This window comes from Podospora anserina, chromosome 2 (genome assembly GCF_000226545.1).
Source record: "Podospora anserina S mat+ genomic DNA chromosome 2, supercontig 2".
NCBI classification, from domain to species: domain Eukaryota; kingdom Fungi; phylum Ascomycota; class Sordariomycetes; order Sordariales; family Podosporaceae; genus Podospora; species Podospora anserina.
Genome location: NW_001914858.1, coordinates 2,465,207 through 2,486,174, shown reverse-complemented (window position 1 = coordinate 2,486,174; position 20,968 = coordinate 2,465,207). Strand labels below are relative to the sequence as shown.

General features: G+C 51.0%; 6 protein-coding genes across 6 annotated transcripts; 4 read left to right on the top strand and 2 right to left on the bottom strand.

Moving 5' to 3' along the window:
* Positions 1-1,103: 1,103 nt before the first annotated feature.
* Positions 1,104-1,969, bottom strand: PODANS_2_6860 (uncharacterized protein; the record flags this gene model as incomplete). The annotated part of the gene is made up of 2 exons (XM_001911430.1): positions 1,104-1,876; positions 1,933-1,969. 2 exons carry the CDS (start codon positions 1,967-1,969, stop codon positions 1,104-1,106), a joined length of 810 nt encoding a protein of 269 aa, XP_001911465.1.
* A 1,515-nt stretch (positions 1,970-3,484) lies between these two features.
* PODANS_2_6850 (uncharacterized protein) lies at positions 3,485-9,893 on the bottom strand (the record flags this gene model as incomplete). Its single annotated transcript, XM_001911429.1, has 2 exons — positions 3,485-9,554; positions 9,604-9,893. The coding sequence occupies 2 exons, from the start codon at positions 9,891-9,893 to the stop codon at positions 3,485-3,487; spliced, it is 6,360 nt and encodes a 2,119-aa protein (XP_001911464.1).
* A 774-nt stretch (positions 9,894-10,667) lies between these two features.
* Positions 10,668-12,341, top strand: PODANS_2_6840 (uncharacterized protein; the record flags this gene model as incomplete). The annotated part of the gene is made up of 4 exons (XM_001911428.1): positions 10,668-10,946; positions 11,009-11,371; positions 11,426-12,178; positions 12,231-12,341. 4 exons carry the CDS (start codon positions 10,668-10,670, stop codon positions 12,339-12,341), a joined length of 1,506 nt encoding a protein of 501 aa, XP_001911463.1.
* A 1,212-nt stretch (positions 12,342-13,553) lies between these two features.
* PODANS_2_6830 (uncharacterized protein) lies at positions 13,554-15,931 on the top strand (the record flags this gene model as incomplete). Its single annotated transcript, XM_001911427.1, has 2 exons — positions 13,554-13,655; positions 13,715-15,931. 2 exons carry the CDS (start codon positions 13,554-13,556, stop codon positions 15,929-15,931), a joined length of 2,319 nt encoding a protein of 772 aa, XP_001911462.1.
* A 909-nt stretch (positions 15,932-16,840) lies between these two features.
* Positions 16,841-18,133, top strand: PODANS_2_6820 (uncharacterized protein; the record flags this gene model as incomplete). The annotated part of the gene is made up of 1 exon (XM_001911426.1): positions 16,841-18,133. The coding sequence occupies one exon, from the start codon at positions 16,841-16,843 to the stop codon at positions 18,131-18,133; it is 1,293 nt and encodes a 430-aa protein (XP_001911461.1).
* Positions 18,134-18,484: 351 nt separating this feature from the next.
* On the top strand, positions 18,485-18,940 carry PODANS_2_6815 (uncharacterized protein; the record flags this gene model as incomplete). Its single annotated transcript, XM_001911425.1, has 1 exon — positions 18,485-18,940. The coding sequence occupies one exon, from the start codon at positions 18,485-18,487 to the stop codon at positions 18,938-18,940; it is 456 nt and encodes a 151-aa protein (XP_001911460.1).
* Positions 18,941-20,968: the final 2,028 nt, after the last annotated feature.

Here is a 20,968-nt window from a genome sequence, read left to right as displayed (position 1 = left end):
GTTATACAACTGCCACACAAGTCAGCATTGCTTCAGCAACACTTGAGGATGCACTCGGGACCGTGACTCACCACGTTCAACTGGTTCTTTCCCCGTTCTTTGAGGTCCTGAAACCGAAAATGCCACTGTTCCACCCGCTGTTCAATCTCATGCGCCGCCTTCTTCATGCGAGTGACGCTATCCCCGTGAGGATCTACCCAAAACCCGGCGTGTTCCAACGATCTCACCACCGCCCCAAGGCTATTCATTTGCTTTATATGATCTTCAATCTTGACAAGAGCCCTTCCAATTGCCTGCTGTCCGTACGTCGCCTTATCCAATGTCCTCTCGTCCTTCTCTGCATCTGGTGACCATGGGTTCAATTTGCTTAGGTTTTCAACTTTTTGAATGACTCCCTGCCACTTGAGACTGTCACCGCAGGCGTATTCCATAGTTTCCATAGCCGGTCAAATTCATGCCGCGACATGTTTAATGTTGGAGGGTGGGTAAATCATCCTCCGATTCGTGGTCGATATTCAGCTTTTCCAAACAAAAAACAAAGTGCTGGCACTGTGGGCGTGGTTGTTGGTGAAGGTGGGTCAGTAAGGGGGCCATGCTGGACTGTAAGAAAAACATCTTGCAGAGGATAGCCTGCCCATCGTCTTGGTTCAGAGTTGGGTGAATCGATAATGATGTATTCATGCTCTTCAGGCCTGGGATGGAACAAGATTCTGTTCGAGGCCTCATGGCCTAGCTTCCGCAAACCCTCCATGACTTGAAAGAGTAGAAGACTGTGAATGCGTGCGGTGCGAAAGATCCATTGTGCCTTAAATATGCAGCCGAGAGCCGTTGTGAGCCGCTCACTCTGCCTTACCCTGCAACACATGGTCGCTCATTGGACTTTATCGACTTGGCTGGTCTCTCACAACCTTGGCATAACTTTACACATGAGAACAAATATGAACACAAAATAATCATTATGATCAGCATCAATTATCCTAAATATATCCAGGAACAAGAATTAGGTGTATACCACTATCTTACACAACCACCACCACCACACCTCCCGCGCTCCAAGTCCCGCCCAGAGCCCGCATCACGTCTAAGCCCCCAAAGCTGCACGCTCAAACCACATTCCCCTCCTTATCAACATACTCCCCGCTCCCACTCTCCTCCCTAGGCTTCGCCAAAAACGGCACCACCGCCGCAAATGAAAACCCAAACCCAAACGCGATCCACTGGAAAACCTGAATCGTCGTCCCAGTCTTGATCAAAACCGAAGCATTCTCCATCACCGCGCTCGTAATCTGGAGCGCACCCGCGCTTTGGCTCGTGGCAAGCGCAGAGGCAAACGTCATGGCAGCCGAGAGGAAAAGCGCACCATAAGTCCCGCGCTTGACAATCTTGCTCCACTTTCCTTGCTCATACCACTCAGTGGCATTCTTCTTCCTGTCTTGCTTGAAGAAAAAGAGCGCGACAAGGCCAGCGATGAAGAGGACTGCAGCGCCGGCGAGAATGGAGATGAAGATCTCAGTCTGGAGGTCCTGAGCGGTGGTGATGAGATCGGTGATTTCGTTCTTGAGGAGGGTGTTATTTGATGCGGTCGCGGCGGGGAACAGAGTCGAGGAGAGGTCCTCGACGGAGCGGCCCGAGACGGTGCCGCAGAGGGTGCCGTGCTCTTCGCTGATGCCGCACATGCCAAAGTAGCCGATCCGGACTTGGACGTCGAGGTCGGTGTTGTTTGTGTTTGCGAGCTCGGCGGAGCGGAGGGAGACAACATAGATGTTGGGGATCCCCGGGGAGGTGCTCACGCAGCCGGTCAAGGCGAGGGCGTGGAAGACGAGGACGGGGATGATGAAGAGGTAGGGGATGTAACGGATGAGTCCGGTGCCCTTGGCTAAAAGGTCGTTAGCAAAAAGTCATGTCAAGGGATGGAAGAGAAGGGGGACTTACGCAGGAGGAACATCTTTGCGAGCTTCAAGACGACCATTTTGATAGATGTCAAGAAAAATACTTTCGTGGAAATAAAGATAACGTATCGTGAATTGTCGAAAAGGGAAAAATGACGTCAAGGAAGATCGTTGTCTCAGACACACGTTGCTGTAAGCCGTTCGTTTGGTGATGTTGGTGGTTGTTCCGAGTCGAAGAAAAAATGACAGTTATATCCAGTTGATGAACCACAAAGGAGACAAGTGAAACAATAACCCTTGTGAACAACGCCTTTGATTCACCCGTTCCAACAATAGGAAAAAGAGAGAGAAAATAGGAGCACCTGACTGAATAGGAAAAATAGAAACAGAGAAAAAAGAAAACGGAGCAGCTTTTGTGAGTCTATCACAAAATAGAACAATGAAAACTCATGTTCGATTGTCTGGGAGCCGTCACTTATATTCCATTTTTGCAGGACCAAGAATTGCAGGGTTTGTTTTGGATCATCACCATCCACACAGTGACATGCGACTGATCGATTCTGTGTTTCGGTGCTGGAGTATTCGCGTGTAACCGTTTGCCGCGACAGAGTCAACCGATTTGACGAGACGCCACCAAGATTGAGATTGGTAGTTTGAGCAGCCGCCGAAACATCCTAGGCGCGCCATGGTCCCGTTGTCAACACAGTGAATAGGGTGAAACTGCGAAAGACTGGATGTCAGTGAACGGGTCACTCTTCCCCACCAGAGCGCTAACAAAGGCTCCACCAGATCGCTTCAGAGGCCTATTTTTGAGGCGGGCTAGCCATTTTGTCAAACTTTCCTATCCGTAGTGGCGCTAACTATGTTCGGCAAATAGGTTCAAAATTGACCGAAGAGAAGCTATGCACATAAAATTCGCCATTTTGTATAGGAAAATAGTCGTTTTTAATGTCAGTCAGCTCTTCCTATTGCCAGCGCAAAGAGCCATTACACCGGGTGCGCAATTGGGAGTTCAAGTGGTGGTTCAAATTCAAGGCCTTCGAGCCAGGCGCGCATGCCCAGGCGGCTCGAACCAGCTATTTTGAATGGAATCGCAGGTTGACAATTGAGCCTTTGTCAGTTGAGGCTTTGAAAATTGAGCCTTTACAAATTGAGCTTTTCCTCGGAGCCTTTGGCAACGGGAATAGTGGCATTACAGGTTGTTTAAATGTGGTTGTGGCAGCTGCGTTGAAAGAATTGCTGCATAGCTTGGCACGAAATGGGGGTTGGTTTTGCCCTGGAAAATAGGTGTTTTAATGCAGCGTTGTGTAAATTCCCAAGGCAGTTAGCGCCACTATGGATAGGGAAGTTAGACAATATGGCTAGCCCGCCTCCTATTTTTGGTGCAATGCACTTGCACCGGTCAATCTTGGCAGGCCTCCTCCGTAGCCAATCAACGTCGAGGAAGGACGACAAGCCCATCAAGCACGAAACAACGCCTTGGTCATAGGTAATGAGTGATATTTTGAGATGAGATCTATCTAGAAAAGAACAAAGATAATTTCGTAGTACAAAAGAGACGCATCCCGCCCCTCCCACAAAGCTTCGAAGGATGCTCAACTTCGAGCTGGCCCGACGATGGTACCTTGAAGTACCTCGCCAAGCTTCAACACCCCTGAGTCTCTCATGATGGTGAAATGGTCGCCCTCAACTACTTTGCACTGAATCTCAGCACCAGGGAGCAACATCTCCCACCCGTTCGGCCCAAAGTCTGATTTTGTGTCCAACATCCAGTCTCTTGCAGCATTCTTTTGGCCCAGTGCCTTAATATGCCTTGCTTTGACTTCCGGCCCAACCGTGTCCCAAACGCCATCTCGTGCCCACACCACTGTGACAGACTTAATCAGTGGAGTTGAAATATTTTGCATTGCAGCAGGCTTGTATCTTTCCAGTGCTTTAACCGATCCAGCAAAGTGAGCATGGTCAGTTTCCCTCATGTATGTCTTGCCCGCCTTCTTCTTGTTCTTGAAACCGTCAAACGCTCCAACTTTGTCGAGTAATGAGATCGTTTCGATAGGCAGTGGCGGGAGGGAAGCCGGACATGGTGCATCGATGAGTGTCAGAGACTCAACCACCTCTCCATGGCTTAACAATTGTAGTGCAACCTCATATGCGTAGGTTCCTCCAATGGACCACCCGGCCAGTCGGTACGGACCGTGAGCCTGTTTGTTTCGAATCTCTGCAGCAAATGAGGAAGCCAGTTCTTCCAGCGGAATGGTGAATGCCTCAGGATTGTTAAGAAATGGGCTGTCAAGTCCCCACACAGGGCCAGATAGTTTCAGGTTTGGCAGTCCAACATAGCTGCTGGCACTCCCAGAGCCATCAGGGAGCAGAAACAGGGCAGGTTCTCGTGAAGATGACGATCCTTGCAGCAAGACAGCTTCAGACTGTGGAATGCTCTTGTTGTTTTGCACCTTTTCCAGGGCTTTGAACAGCTGTTGGGCTGGTAGTGTTCGGCGAGGGCCGAGAGCAGCCTCGATTGCTGCTAAACTTGGATATTCCATCAAAAAGCTGGATGGGAATATCTGACCTGTCTGTGCTTTGATAGCAGCCATGATCGACAAAGATAGTAGACTGTCAACACCAAGGTCCGCCAAAGGTACGTCATTGTCGATTTCCTCGATGCTCATTCCCAACTCAGCGGCAATGATCTTTCTGATTGCTCCAGCTCGATCTTCTACTGGAGTGCCGATGGAAAGCCCTGTGTTGGTAAACGGAGTGTATGCCTGACTCTGAGGCTGGCTGAAAATGTCGTTTCCACAAGTGCTTCCGCCATAGCTCGAGGCACGGTCGTCGTCTTCAGAATTATCAATGTTTTCAAGGTGATACCGGCGCAGTTCTGCAACAGTCAGAATCTCGGTGAAAAGACCCGCCGGTATGGCTTTGCCCCATAGTTGGCCAAGCTTGGCGGTGATAGTGATGGACAGCAAACTATCAACGCCCAGATCTGCAAATACTGTGTGGTCTGCCAGGTCTTCAACGTCAACACCGACCTCGGAAGCTACCAATTGAAGGACCTGGTCAAAATCCGAAGACACGATATCATCGTCCACCAACTCAACCTTGATTGTCGGAATGTGCGAGTTCAAAGATTGCCTCTTGGCACCGAGGCTCGGCATGGGTTGCGAAGGGGTAGAGGGCTTGTTTGGCGGTGGGAGGAGGTGGTCGAAAATCGAGCGTTGGATGCGCTGAAATCGCAGACCCTGACAAACAGCCACCACCACATCGCCTTCAAAGAGATACACATCGCCCTCCATTACTCCGCGTGTGCTTGTATCTTGCATGCGGACATAGCTCTGATACTCTTTACCAGCAGACAACTGACCAACAATCTTCATACTATCCCAACCATGGGAAATGTAAACAGCATCGGCAGGGGTCCTCTCTCCGCCATTAAGCACAAAGCCTGAAAGATGGGAGAAACCATCGATCCAGTATGGGCTATGGTTGAATGTGCCATCACTGTCAGAGGTGTTGAATTTCACATTGGCCGCTGCTTCAAACAGGTTGCTGTCCATGAAGACCTCTTGCAACCCCTGGTATCGAGTGTCGTAATCCACCAATGCTGCAAACAACTTGTACACCATTGACCGGAGAATTCTGTGCGTTTGGCCTTTGTTGGAGGACTCTTTTAGACTTTCGATGCGTGCCTTGATTAGATATGCCGTCTTGGACCAGTCGTGTTGCCAACATTCTCCTCGTCCGCATACAACACTACACGTGGCGTGGTGTTCGTTTCTGCTTCCATCCTGAGAGGCAAATGTTACTTCGATTTGGTCGGAACCAATCTTTTTCGTCGCAAACACTCGAATAATTTGCTTCGTATCCCCTGGTTGAATAACAAGCGGTTTGTCGACTTGCATGTCCCGGACATCCAAGGACATATTGAGCCCTGCGTCGCCCAGGATGTACGATGCAGCAGTGAATGCCATGTCTGCGTAGATAGAACTAGGGCAGAGCCCTGCGCCATTGACAAGATGACCGCAGAGAGCGGTGTTCAACTTCGGCTCGGAAGCATCTGATGCGAAAATGACGGAGATACCAGCCTTGTCACGGACCTCGGACTCGATACGATGGAGGGTAGTTGACGGGAGTTTTGTGAGGCGGTCTTGTGCCGCGGGAGACCTAGGGAGGCCATCTGCGTCGCCTTTCCGCAGAGCCCAATCACCTTCATATTGAATCCAGTAGTTCTTGAGATCGAAAGCGTAATGAGGTAACGCAGTTAGACGCAGAGACAACTCATAGGGTCGATGGAATTCACGCCAATCGATGTTGAGCCCCGCAGCGAAAGCTTTGGCCACTGATGTGGTCAGCATCTTCCAGTCGTCCTCGCCCTTCTTCATTGAGGGGAGGAGCTGATCAGCAGCTCCTTCCATGGCCATGGACCTCACCATTCCGACACAAACCGGGCTTGGCCCAATCTCAATCCAAACTGTTTGCTGATTTGGGGAGTTTTGCAGACTTTTAACCGCTTCGACCGCGTCCATGAACTGCACAGGGCCCCGAGTGCCCCGGAGCAGATATTCGGCACTGATGATTCCTGCACCTTCGACGATCGATCCCAAAACTGTCGACGCAACAGGTATGGCTGGTGCTGCGAAATTGACTCGGTTTGCAACCGACGAGAAGTCTTCCAGAATGGCATCCATTTGAGAAGAGTGGAAAGCATACTGTACCTCGAGCACTGTTGTCTTCAGGCCCCTGGTAAGAGCCTTCTCCTGCAACTCCCGTATCTGATCCGATCCTCCACTGACGACGATTGACGTAGGCCCATTTCGACATGCAATCTCGATACCGGAATCGTCATCGACACTCTTCAGGAGTGCTTCCGTGTCACCTTGGTCTGCTTGAACAGCCAGCATCGAGTGCGTACCAGGCGAGCAATTGGATACCATCAAACCTGCCCTTTTCCCAACAAGATACAGGCAGTCGCTGAGAGAGAGGACACCAGCGACGCACAGTGCAGGATACTCCCCAAGGCTGTGACCAACAACGGCAGCCGGCATAACCCCAAGAGATTTCCAATATTCTGCCATGGCTAGCTCTATGGACACAATTGCCAACTGCACCTGAACCGGCGAGGCCATCGTCATGTCAAAGTTCTTGTCCTCTACAAGGGGCAGGAAAGATCTGAAGCCATGAGAGACGCATATATCGTCATTGCCTTGAAGAAGCTCGCGGAACGGTGCGCTGGTATTGAACAGGTTTGATGCCATGCCGCTATACGCAGAACCCTGGCCAGTGAAGAGGAACACGACTTGAGGGGGCGCGGCCGGGACCTTTGTCCACGTCTCTCTTGTGATGGCTTGCTGCAGACTGTCCCGAAGGGTCTTGATCGAAGAAGCAACATGGGCCTTGCGCAGATTATGATGCATCCGGCGTGCAGTGGTGGTGTAGGCAATGTCCTCTAGACGAGCGTCAGGATTTTGGTCTAAGTGCTCAAGAAGACGCTTGCTGTTCCCCATGATGGAGTTTGGCGTCTTGCCAGACACGGTAATGGCATGATGATTGCGGGGATCCACACCCTCTGTTGGTAACATGGGAGGATCTTCGATGACCATGCTGGTATTTCCGCCGGCAGCGTCGAAGTTGTTGATGAGGATCTTTCTCTTTCCATCACCGCCAGGACGGGGGCGGAATGGAGTTTTACCGAATGATATCCGGGTGTTCATGTCAGCCAGCGGTGGTAGCTTCTCGTTGATCCGGCCTTTTATTCCAATATGGGGCGGAATCATGTTCTTACTCAACATCAAGATGGCTTTGATGAGAGAGGTGACACCGCTGGCCGCCTCACCGTGGCCGAGATTGGGCTTAACAGTGCCGATGAACAGGGGTTTGTCGGCCGGGCGGTTACGGGAAAGAACATTGGTCACAGATCGGCTCTCGGTTGCATCACCTGCTTGGGTACCAGTGCCGTGGAGCTCTGCGTAATCGATCTCGATAGGGTCGATGCCGGCTTTGCTTAGGACTGAATCGAACAGTCGCTCTTGTGTCTCGGCGTGAGGATGAGTGATGGAGGATGCTTCAGCGGAGTGGTTGGTTGCTGTTGCCCGAAGGACCGCGAGGATGTTGTCTCTGTCGGCCAATGCGTCGTCCAACCTCTTCAGCACGATGACACCTACTGCGTCTGCGCGAACATAGCCGTCCGCATCATGATCAAAGGTTTTGCAACCTCCAGTCTTTGACAAGAAGCTCCCCCGACTTAGCCCAGCAAACAAATCGGATGCAGTGAGCAGGTTAGCACCACCACCCACAGCCATGTCCACCTCGCTACTGAGCAGCGCAGAGCAGGCCAATTGGATACTAGCTGCGCTGGATGAACACGCTGTGTCAACGGAATAGCTCGGCCCTTCCCAACCGAAATGATAGTTCAGTCTACCTGGACCGAAGGCGCGAATGTTGCCAGTGATGAAGTACGTGTCGACGTTCTGACTCGCGTTTACCTCACGATAGTCGTCACCTGTTTGGCCCATGAAGGAGCCGATCCTTTTGGTATTGGTAGATGGCGTTGCATTGGGAGTGTACCCAGCCATCTCGAGAGCCTCGTACGTGGTCAGAAGGAGCAGTCGTTGCTGAGGGTCTGTTTGAGCAGCCTCACGGGGAGACATATTGAACAGTCTCGTATCGAAGTATCCAGGTCGATCGATGAACACACCATATGGTGTCAAGCTAGTGTTCTTGGCCTTGCCAGAAGGATCAACATGGGTGTTGATATCGAAACGATCAGGACGAATCTTTTCGTGGAGATTGCGGCCGTCCTCAAGCACTTGCCAGAAATCTTCTAGGCTCTCACTTCCTGGGAGCCGGACTGACATGCCGATGATGGCTATGGCGTTGGGTATCGATGAAGTGTTGTTCAGCGTCGTTGCAGTACTGGGAGTCTCCAATTTGATACCATGGCCGTGCAGGGCTTGCTGAATGGCCTTTTCACAGCTCACTGGTCCAAAGGCCAGAAGGTTCGGTTGGGATGAGAGAATTTTGGCAAGCCCTTCAGTACATGCGTCGAACAATATAGGATGCCGGAAGATGTCACCCACAACCTCCACCAAAACATTACCGAATGACGACTCTTGATAAGGCAAGCCTGAATGAGGAGACAGAAGAAAGGGATGTTGTACAGGTTTCGAGTGTAGAGAAGGGTTCATATTCTGGAGAAGCACTGTGGGCTGAATGGGCTGAAGATTATCGGCGTGAAAGGCCGCTGCAATGGGAAGTGGAATTCTTTTGCATTTTCCGAAGATTGAGGTGGAGCTGAAGAAAGCTTCGGTAGCGGAAGGCGGGCCGCTAATCGTCACTGAGTTTGGGCTCTCAGCACTGATGTATACCTGGTGTCTGGGGATCGAGTTGCGGTTGAAGATGCCAATGGCTTCCCTAGCGGCAGAAATATCGACCTGGGAGACCAGAGTAGCCCAGCTGCCAGTGGATGGATCTACCTCGTGGGACCTTTTTGATGCCGCAAGACCGACTTGGAAAGCAAGATGAACAGTCTCATCTGCAAGTGCGATCACTTCGGTGAGGTTTCTGGAGCACGAGACAACCGCGGCGGGGAGAAGGCCAGTACATAACCCGACAATGGCAAGCCTGTCCTTAGAAGCGTCTAGGAGCCCTGGGTTGTTTTCGAGATATCTGAGCTGTCAGCATTCAGGAGCTGGGCTTGTTTGACAGGACATCTTACATGATGACATCGCCAATTTGCGCGATACACAGAAGTGCGGCATATAAGGCAGGGGATGGGTGATCTTGTTTCGACACGGCGGCGGCGAGCTCGGAGAGAGAGGTGAAATTTGGAAAGGAGCGTCGATAGTGAGCAGGGGCTTGAAGTACTGCACTTCTGAGTCTATCTGTGGCCTTCCTCAGAAACGTTGCCAAGGTCTGATTTGATGAAGCATTTCTGGAGAGAGATTGTATTGAAGGTAGGACCTCCCCTGTCTGGTCCCCAAAGAGAAGCAAAGTGTTGGCTGTCATTTTCTTGGTGGTGGTTCAAAGACAGGCAATAGTCACAAATGAAAGGAAGCAGCAGTACAATCGGTATTTGTTTGACAGAGATCTTGGTAAAGTGCACTGGTATCACGGCTCTTATACAATCACCACGACACTTACTGACATTGGCTCTAGCTTTCCTTCCTGCTCCACATTTGTACTTTAACATCAACTACGGAAATAGCCATCAACGCTGTCAAAGATGGGCTCGTATCAATGTCAAAACCTGCCTTCTGCCAGTGTCCGAACCAAAACATCAGTCATTGACATGGTCACCGCTCGGTAGGACCGGACATTTCCAGAAGGATTCCTATTCCGAGTCTAGATCCCACGCAATGTTTACTCGTTACCCCATCGGTGTGCCCAGCACCGGTAGCCTGGATTGCGCTAACGAACGACCCGTGGTTTAAACGGTGCGGCGGCGTGGCTTGGTGCATGTTGGCAGTTGTCATTGCCACTCCCGTGCACTATGTTTAAAGGTGACATGGGACCGGCACAGTCACTCATAGCTACTCAGCTCCGGGTCTTATTTTCCCAGACAGGAAAGCAGCTAGCATTTTGTCGGTCTGACCGCAGAACAGTTCCCCCCACGAAACGCCAAGACTTGAGTCAAGACAAGAAATATAGCATCGACGGAGCACCAGTACGCGGCATGCTTTAATACTGATCAACCGAGCATGGTCTTCAAGCACACGGCAGTCCTGATAACGCAGGTTTTCGGTTTGTGGTACATTCAACATTTTGTTTCATGTAAACGCCATGATCCTTCAACTTGCTGCATTGGTCTTTGGGGCGATATATGTGGTGGTGTTGACATATCGATCCTGGGCAAGACATCGGAAAGTTCCTGGACCCTTCTTCGCATCCATATCGAATCTCCCCAGGCTCAGATGGGCATGGTCTGGCGAAGCACATCATGTTCATATGCAGCTGCACGACCGATTTGGTAGACTTGTACGCCTCGGGCCGAACTGCATCAGTATTGACGACCCAGAAGAGGTCCTAAAGATTTATGGTACTGGGGTCAATCTCAAAAAGGTAGGTAACTCCGACGCTGTAACACAGAAGAGACGGCAGATCTGACAGATGTGTTTCACTAGTCCGATTTCTACAAGGTTATGCAGCCCATGTCACGCGGCAGGGTGATCCAAGGGCTGTTCAACACCCAGGATGACGACCTCCACCGGGCTATGAAGAGACCGATTGCCAATATATACTCGATGTCGAATCTAGTCGAGTTTGAGCCACATGTTGACACCACTATTTGTTTCTTTCTGACGAAGTTGGATGAAATTTCGGCCAAAGATGGGCAAACAGTGGATCTTGGGACATGGCTTCAGTGGTTTGCCTTTGACGTGATGGGCGAGATCACGTTCAGCAAACGTCTTGGTTTTCTTGATGAAGCAAAGGATGTCGACGGGATCATGGGCAGTATTCAGAAGGTCTTCAAGTACGCCTCATGGGTAAGTGATATCCGGAACTTGGACCCTCCTCCCTGAACGCTAACGGTGTAAAAGGTTGGCCAGATCCCTTGGCTTGACAACATCTTGGCGAAGAACCCTCTCGCGCGCTTCCTTCCCGAAGGCAGCTCCCCCATTGTGGCGTTTGCTCTCGCCAGAGCGCATGAAAGATCAAACATCAGCGAAGTAGAGAAAACGACCACGTACCATAATACCAAGGACTTCATGTCTCGCTTTCTGGAGGCCAAGGAGAAGAACCCGGATATCCTGGACTGGTTCGTCACTGCTTGGGCGACATCGAATGTCTTGGCTGGGAGCGATACGACTGCCATCATGATGAGAGCCGTCATTTACTTTCTGATCAAACATCCGGACTGTCTTGGTAAGCTGATGGAGGAACTTTCACAGGCGAATAGCGAGGGCCGACTATCGGATAATGTCACATGGAAGGAGTCTCAAAGTCTCCCGTACTTGGATGCGTGCGTTAAGGAGGCGGGCAGGTTACATCCTGTCATTGGGCTGCCGCTTGAGAGGGTGGTGGGTAAAGGTGGCGTGGAGCTTTGCGGCGTGCACTTTGAGGGGGGGACGGTTGTGGGAATGAATCCTTGGGTTGTTCACCGCAGCAAGGAGGTCTTTGGGGAAGATGCAGACAAGTTCAGGCCGGAGAGGTGGTTGTGTGAGAGGGAGAGAAGGGTCAAGATGGAGAGGTGTCTGTTGACGTTTGGAGCTGGACGGAGGACGTGCTTGGGGAAGAATATCTCATATTTGGAGATTTACAAGCTGATTCCAACTTTGTTTTGGCGGTATCGGGTAAGTCTTCTCCCAAAAAGTACATCAAACCGCATGCTAACATTGCTGATAGATGACGCTTGAGGGCGACTGGAAGGTGCAAAACCATTGGATGGTTGCTCAGACTGGGCTCAATGTCCGGATGACTCCAAGATGCGGTGGCAAGAAGGAGGTTTCGGTTTGATCCGATAGACACGACTTGTTAATCTTTGTACAACATCAAACATAAACCGTAGATTTCTTTTGTCTTTCCTTGCATGTTGGGTGTTTACGACATGGCAATGTTGAGGGTTAGGGTTCATGAGATGACACTGTTTGTAACACACCACTCCATATATGACGATATTAACAATACCATGGCACGTTACTTTTGCATTTTCTTCTAGTCACCAGTCTACAGACCTTTCTGCACTGCCTCATCTTTGCCGGTTGACGTGTTTTGCTCCAGAATGCTCAATGCCAATGGAAATCCGATGAGTATTCCGTCGTTCGCCGACGTCGACGTCGGGGCAGCAGTCGCAATATCGACTTGCTTCTTGACCGCCCTTGAAGAGCTGCAGCTTCACTGAGGCTCAGCCCTACATGTGCATACGAAGTTGCGCATGGAAGGTCACGTGCGGGGGCCTTTCCGGACCACCTTTCCATGAGCCCAGCTGGTCGGGTCAGACCCCGCACTTTGCCGTGGGAAGTTGGGAAAAGCAGGGAAAAGCTTAATCTGATCGATCCAATCGCAAGCTTTTGAGGGGAGGTGGTGTCAGGGGCTGTGTTTATGCAGTGGAACAAAAGGAAAGCTTCGTTGCATTTCTGCCCGAGGAGATGCAGAGAGGAATGTCGTGTTCCCAAGGGCGCTTGGGATGGCTACTATTGAAAGAGCCGACACCAATGTATGGGCCGTGATTAATAATGCTGGTATTGCAGTAGAAATTCCTCCAGCCACCTGAAGATGTCCTGATGCTTCTGCATGGTCTGCAATGCATGGCAGGCCTCTAATGGTGGTGGTAGTGGTGGTGGCGCGGGGTTACTTTCCGGTCATCTCTCGTGGTCGCTCCTTCTCCCAATGCAATCATGCAGGCACCGCCCCCTGCAAAAGGACTCGAGGTATTGACACTATTGACCGATGTCAACCCGACGCTACATTCCCTTCCCGCCATTGGCTTCCATCCGGCTTCTGCTGGCCTTCTCAATGTTACTGCCTCAACTCTCTTCCGCTCCCGATTTCGTTCGGCATGAGTCCTGCCCGAGTGACTAATGACGCATCCCGGAGCTTGGATTTATCTTCACTTCTGTCCTCCTTCTGCGTGGGATCAAGATCTCGATCTCTCCTCCCTGAGGTTTCAATCTTGGGAAAGTCCAAGAACATATTTTGCTCGCAGGTTCCGACTGTTGGCACTTCGACATGACTTTAACATTCAGCCACATGAGCGCTGACTCGTTCATCGAGCAACAGCTGAAAGGGAGGAAACGACCCAGAGTTCGGGAAGCTGTGTCTTGCTGGCAGGTAAGATGAGTCCCCACTGAGACTGAAGCTGGATCACATTGGATGTTGACATGGGGAAGTGCCGAACGCGAAAAACACGATGCGATCGCGAATCTCCCTGTGGCCAATGCAAACATCGTGGTATCGCCACCGAGTGTATTTACAGCACTCCCAAAGACCGCCAGGGCGTTCCAAGATCGCGATCAAGACTGCGCGTTCCTTCATCGTCCTCAGCTCCCTCACCATCAGCACAACTATCCCCTGAGGGCCCGACACAAACACACACGCCACCAGACAGCTGCTCATCAAGAGGGGAAACACCGGAGTCCACACCAACAACGCCATCACCAGCCGAAAAGCAGAATGTTGCTCACGCACCGAGAGGCAATGCCTACAAGGGCACTGCGTTCAAGACTCGCGTGATGGGCCTGAGTCATTGGTTGGCTCCATGTAACGAGATGACAGTGTTGAAGGCAATGTTGGATCACTCGCCTGAATTTCACACTAGTCGCAAGGCATTTGCCGAGCTCAAAGCTCAGCTAAGGACATACAACAATGTCTCCGAACCGTCAGTGGGAAGGGACAGCGCCAGCCTTCGATCGCTATTACCCGAACGACAGGAATGCGAGGCGTGGATCGCGAAATACTTCCAGACATATGGGCGCCTGTACGGAATCCTCGACCAGCCAGCTTTTAACAGGGATTTGGATCGCATTTATTCAGGTTCCCTCGATCATCCGGTGCACATATGCAAAATCCTGCTAGCCGTCAGCATAGCCATGCAGAGCAGCGAACAAGAGAGGCACCGTGGGAGGAGATTGGCGAGGGCTGTCGAGAATTGCATATATACACCAAAGTTCCAAAAGCCATGTTGTGGTGTGGTACAGGTTTTGCTGCTACTAGCAGTCATGAAGAGCATTTTGGCGTCGGAGACGGACAAGATGTACGATTTGCTTCCGCTTCATGGGCTGATCAGGGATATCACAACCAGCATGGGTCTTCATCGCGACCCAGCACTCTTCGTGGAGGTCACGCCGTATTTTGCCGAGCTCAGAAAGCGCCTCTGGTGGTGCTTCGTGCGGTTGAATTTGGAGTACTCGATACGTAGTGGAACACAGTTCAGTTTGCGCTTGGAGGAAAGCGACTGCCCATTACCACTGCCGATCAGTCTCCGTACGTTAGACCGGGAATCCGACGGAACGACAGACTCGGATCTTGAAAGGACAGCCGAAAATGACATCAAGTTTTCGGTCGCTGCAGCAAAGCTGGCCCAAGTCATTGGACCTTTACACCAAGCGCTTTATTCAACCCAACCTCCTTCTACCAACGAACTTCAGGCGCGTCTTCGAGCGGGATTCGGGAAGTTCCTGACAGAACTACCACCTGCACTGAGATCTGGCGCCAAACCTACAGCCCCAATCGAGGAGCTTCAGCAATCTCTGATCTCGATCCCAATGACCAGCTTCCTCTCTATCACTGGACTGGGCGGCACATTAGGCACATCTCCAGAGGCCTCGCAACGCAGTCAGCTGTTGGAACTGTGGGACAATGCCGCTTCTGTTTTGCATCAGTTTCGCAGTTTATGCCAGATTAGCTCTGACGTGAGCAACATGGCCTGCCAGCTATTCTGGACCGATGCTGCTCGTTCGGCGATGGCATCTTGCTGGATTCTTGGCCGACTACGCCAGCTAGACAACATCCGCATTCTCTGCCACCCACAAAGGACAGGGTGTGTCTTCCGCGAGCTGTTGACCAAATCTCTGGTTTTCCTGCAAGACCTATGGCAGACGAGGTATCACCTAGGAGTGGTGGCAGCCAAGTTCAATTTGTTGCTGGCGGTCAGCATCAACGTCACATCAAATCTGTACGCCGATGACGTCGACACAGACACATTCAGGCAAAGACTCTTTGACGGGGCAGCAACGGCAGCACAAGGGCTGATTGCGAATATGCAGCATGGCGTGCAGCTACGGCAGCAACAACAGTTCTCTGTGCCACTCATTACGCTGGATCCTCCACTTCTTATGTCCGGTTCTGTAGAATATCCCACGTGGGAGGTGTCGGATACTGGCGTAGGGCTGTTGGGTGTTCCGGACCCCTTGTCCCGGGCCAGCACACCTTTGTTGGGGCCTGATTTTCTGCCTTTCGATTATCCCACGAATGTGGATTTTGCTGGTACTATGTACACGAACAATGACTTTGGGTTTGTCATGGGGACTGGGGGGATGTTTCAGGATAATATGACACTGGGATTGCCGCCGTTTGTGGAGCAACAGGGAATGGTGCCTTTGTGGTAGATTTATTGGGGGTGGAGTTTGGGCAGGGAAATAGTTATTGATACCAAAAATGAATCTCGAAATGTCTCTTTCCAGTCTTACCCTCTCCCCCTCCCCAAGAAAGAGCTTTACAGACCATTGTAGATAAACAGCTACTCATGCTTCATGCCAGATGCTTCAGGGCAACCATGTTTGAGAAACCAGTGCGCATGCCTCAGCCTTTATGCTTTCTTTCACTCTGTATTTCACCCAACATTGTTTAAAGATTCGAAACCACAAGTCAACCTCGCAATCTGCCTCTTTTATTGAGGCACAGTTGGTGGGCTGATTGAGATTCACGTAGGTGTGTAGTTGCCCCTCGAACCCCCCCGATCGGTATGTCAGGGTTAGGGTCAAAATATAGCGCAGCAAAGGTACGAGCAATGCCCCGCGTACAATAATCCGGTTTCTGGGAAAAGGAATGGGCCTGTTTGGAGATAGAGGTTGAAAGAGAAGAAGAAGGCAGTGCCTGCAAGACTAATCTGTGTTACGGGGTACAGCAGAAAAGAAGCCGGACTTTATCTCCTGTTTTTGGGTGTTTTGCGATTGGAGCGGATTCAGGGGGGAGTGGGGCTGCATAAAGGGGGCTGTGTTGCATGGCAACGGAATGGGCCGATCCTAACCCTGGGAGTAAATTTCTTTTTTGGGTTTCTCCTCGGAGATGTTAGTGTGGGTGTTTGTTCGGAAGGGGTTGATGGCGAGAGGAGTTATTGGTACGAATAGAAGAGGGACAGCTGGTGGTGCGGCTGAAGAGCTAGTTGGATTGAGGAATACGGTGAGGATTGGGTTAGCTTGGGCTCAGCCGGGTTGGGGTTGTAGGCTTGAAATCTTGGGCTCGTGGTTTCCGTGAGAAGAGAGTTGTGACGCTTTTTGTCCATCATCGATCCGAAAATGGCTCCGGTATCCATCACTACTGCGCTTTTAGATCTTGTCGCCGTCGTCGGGGAAACGGCAGCGGCGGTTGCTACGTTTTGTCGGCGTTCCCGAGACGCAAGGTCTGACCTTTTGGCAATGACAGGCGAGTTGGCGCAGCTTCAGCTCGTGCTCGACTTGCTGAGAGAGGATACGGCTGTAATTGATGACGGCGCCATACCCGAGGATGTTCACAACCGAGCTCTTTCGACGATCGGGAACTGCTCGAATGTCATTGAGGAGATCAACAAAACCCTTGGCGGCTGCGAGCGCTCCAATCGGGGCCTGCAGTGGACGTTTGCGATTAAGGCTGAGGTTGATGGTCAGCGGGAATTGTTGAAGGCTCACCGAGATACACTGCACATGGCGCTGGATGCCGTTGCTCTTTTGGCTGTTAAATGTCTTAAGGGTGCTAAAAGTCAGGTTTCGGTGACTGTGCACGACGTCGGTTCGGATTCGGAAGAGGTGATAGATGTCTGCACCGCGGTCACGATCCCCTCAACCGCTGGGGATCAGGATCTGGGAATAATTAAGAACACCGGAGCTGTCACAATGTACACCGAGGAACCACCACATGATCCTAGATCCCAGTGGGATGACATCTTCGAAACTTTGGACCAGGACAGCAACGGAATTATAAACGGAGACGAAGCAGTGCCGTTCTTTCAACAGTTCAACCTACCAAGCCAAACCCTTGCTGAAATTTGGGACCAGGCAGACGAAGGCAACCGAGGATATTTGACCAAAGGACAGTTCGCTCATGCAATGGAGCTCATTCAGCGCGCCCGCCACGACCAGCTCTTCAACGAGCTTGACGCAGGAGGGAAAGGATACCTCCTTGGCACGGAAGCAAGCCCCTTTTTTGAACAGTCCTGTCTACCAGTGGAAACGCTGGGGAGGATCTGGCAGCAGGTGGACAAAGACAACAAGGGGTTCCTCAGCAGGGAGGAGTTTGGGATGGTGTTAGATCTTATTAGGGGGGAAAGGTTGGTTGAGCCGGAGGATAAGGCGCGGTTTGATGAGGTCTTTGCTAGGCTTGATGCAGATGGGAAGGGTATGATCAGAGGGGAGGAAGCGTGTGTTTTCTTGAGTAATTCCAAACTGCCGGATCTGGTGTTGGGTCAGATATGGGAGCTGGCAGATGTGGATACGGATGGGTATCTTACCAAGGATGAGTTTGCCGTGGCGATGTATATGATAAAGCAGCAGAGGATGGGGGTTACGAGACTGCCGAAGGTTGTGATTAGGGGTGTGAGGTTCTTTGATTCATAGGCATCAGATAGTCTGATCATCAAGTAGGTAAATTATTGGGACTGCGACTGGCGGGACGGTCTAGGCACATCGCTCCGATACCTCAACTGTGAAGAAAGTTTATCATCATCCTGATCAAACCGCAGTCTCAAGGCTCCGGCTAACAGACCGGAAAGGCGCCTTTTCCACACAAGATGTGGTATGACGGCTGTACCTGCCTGCTCGGTTTGGGCAGGTGCATCCGCTGGTCATCTGTCTGAGTGAGGTCGCTCCGCTGGGTGCTCCGGCCAATCTGGGCACGTTTGTTTTCTAGCTCTTAACTTCTCGCATGACTTTCCATAGCTTTGAATTCAACTCTTACATTCCATCAAAATGTCCATCACAATCCGCCCCGCCGTAAAAGGCGACCTCGACGCCATCGTCAAAATCGCCCAACTCGTGGCACCATACGCGGAAAACATACCCTACCTCTACCCAGAAGAATACCGTCAAGATCACTTGAAGAGACTCCGCAAAGAATACCACTTTTGCCTCTTCTCTCCAGATTTTATCTTGATGGTTGCAAATGTCCCCGACTCAGGAACACCAGGCGACATCGACATGCAGGGTAGCAAATCCATCACCGCCTGCGCCATCTGGACCAAAGTTCCCAAAGACGGCCCGAATGACGAGCCAGTGGATATCACCAACACCACCTACGAGGAGCTCACCAAGGAGCCGGAACAACCGCTAGAAAAGCCGTCCGACAAGCAGCCCCCCGATACGAGCGAAGAAAACATCAGCCAGTGCCGTATGAAGGCCCTCAACGCTGCCGTCGCGCGGGATTAGGAGTATTACCAGAATAGACTTGGTTAGAGACGCATGGAATTGGCCGAGCTCTCTACCTCGCCAGGGTATCGGCGCCGTGGTGCGGCAACAAAGTTGTTGGAGTGGGGGAAGGAGGAAGCAAGGAAAAAAAGAAAAGGCTATTAATGTCATTTCGACACCAGTGGGGGAGGCCTTGTATGTCAAGCATGGGTTCAAGGAACTAAGGAGAATGATTGTGCAGGTCAAGGGGGATGATCAGAGTTTAGCCTTTGCGTCCATGGTGTGGAATTCAAAAAGGAGATGAATTAGGGGGGAAAGGCATAATTCAGATTATGGAGGTATTCAGCATGGATGGAATTATTGGTTTAGCAGCGGTACAGCGATGGGTCATGGTTGCAGTTTTATGATAGAGGTCGTTTGACGACTCAATAGTCATTGTTGGCCAGTCAATGATACTTTGTTTCATGTATTTTTCCCAGGCTTTTGTCCTGCACTTTGACCCTGAACTGCACAATGGCACATGTTTGAGACCAAAGCTTCCCTGGAAAAGTGATTGCAATATGCAAAAGATGGAAAGGTTCGGCTTAGGGCTGAAGGTCCCGTTACTTGCCCTGTGAGAACTCCCCCGGCTCTCTCTACCCATATCTTACCGCCCAAAGTTTGGCTTGAAGTTGCATGGTAATTGTCATGATCTTCTACAAGTGTTAAGCACACACAATCTGTGAGCGGATATACCCCTTGCGTCGGCCTTTGGCTAAGGACGTCCTTTTGGTACGATACACGAGGAGCCTTCACTGAATCATGGATCCCATGACATGTTTGATACGGGACTTGGTCCTGTGTAGAATTTAAACCATAATAAAAAGTTGAATTAACTACTAGGGAAAGGAAAAGATAATTGGTCCGCTAGGTAAGAGCGTGCTCCCCTAAATATAGGTGGAAAAGGTTACTTTGCCGCACTCCCTTCGGCCTTTGGTAAAGCCTATTGGCAAGCTACCCTTATACTGCCCTGTCCTTCGACCTTTTAATTCACCAAGGCCCTTGGCACTATAACAATGTCTACGTAGTGGTTTTCTACACCGAGGTAAAGCGAGTCTGCTGACGATAAATAGAACCGCCAGGCTTGAGACAGAAAGCCTACGCGAAAGGTTCCCATGACGCCATTGACTTGTGAGCCGTATTTATACCTAATGTGACTCACCGTCACCTGTGCCAGGTGAATGGTTTCCTCGTGGTCTTGAGGTCACCAATCTATTACGAAACCACGTGAAAAGCAGAAAGAAGTGCCGCATGAAGTTGTCACTCGTGCCAGCTCATGCAACCTACTGCTTAAGTCGGCTCAACCGGCACGCAGAGCCTCTGGGTGACATGAGCTTCTGCGGAAAAAAGGAGCTGACAATGGGTATATCCGTTCATACAAGTCATGATATCAGTCCCTCCAAACCAGAGCTGCCCGCCACAGGTGGCCTTTCGGCCAATCCAAAGCATCATCGTTGTTGTCTGTGGTCAGTTGTTCCTTGCCATATCCCGTAGATACAGAGCTCTTGAACAAGATCCTCCTCAGGACTGGACTCCCCGAGCCCGCTTAGCTGAGTGAATGGAGAGGGGTGTGCTTCCAAAGCCTCTATTACCCCCTTGCCTTTCCTGCTTTCATCCCAACTCCCCTCTGCCAAGAAAATACCAGACACACGCATTTTTCTCCTCCAATAAAATCTTCCAACCGTATCTAAGCCGCAACGACGCCGAGCAGAGCCGCAATGACGTGCGCAGAGCCGCACTCGGCCGGCCCAAACGACATCACTGGCCGAGATTCTGTGACTCCCAATCTCAATCTGATCTTGTCACTTGTTCCCAAGTGGAGACCAAGCAGGCAAACAGATCATTGTTTACTCTTCTGTTCGCTCGAGATAACCAGATTTGCGAGCAGATAGCGGAATTCGCAAGGCCCCACGCGTAGAGCGTGGGTCACAAATTCCCAGTATATATCGAGCACTTCCCATTCTCTTCTGCCCTCCCAATTCTCTTCTGCCCTCCCAATTCTCTTCCGCC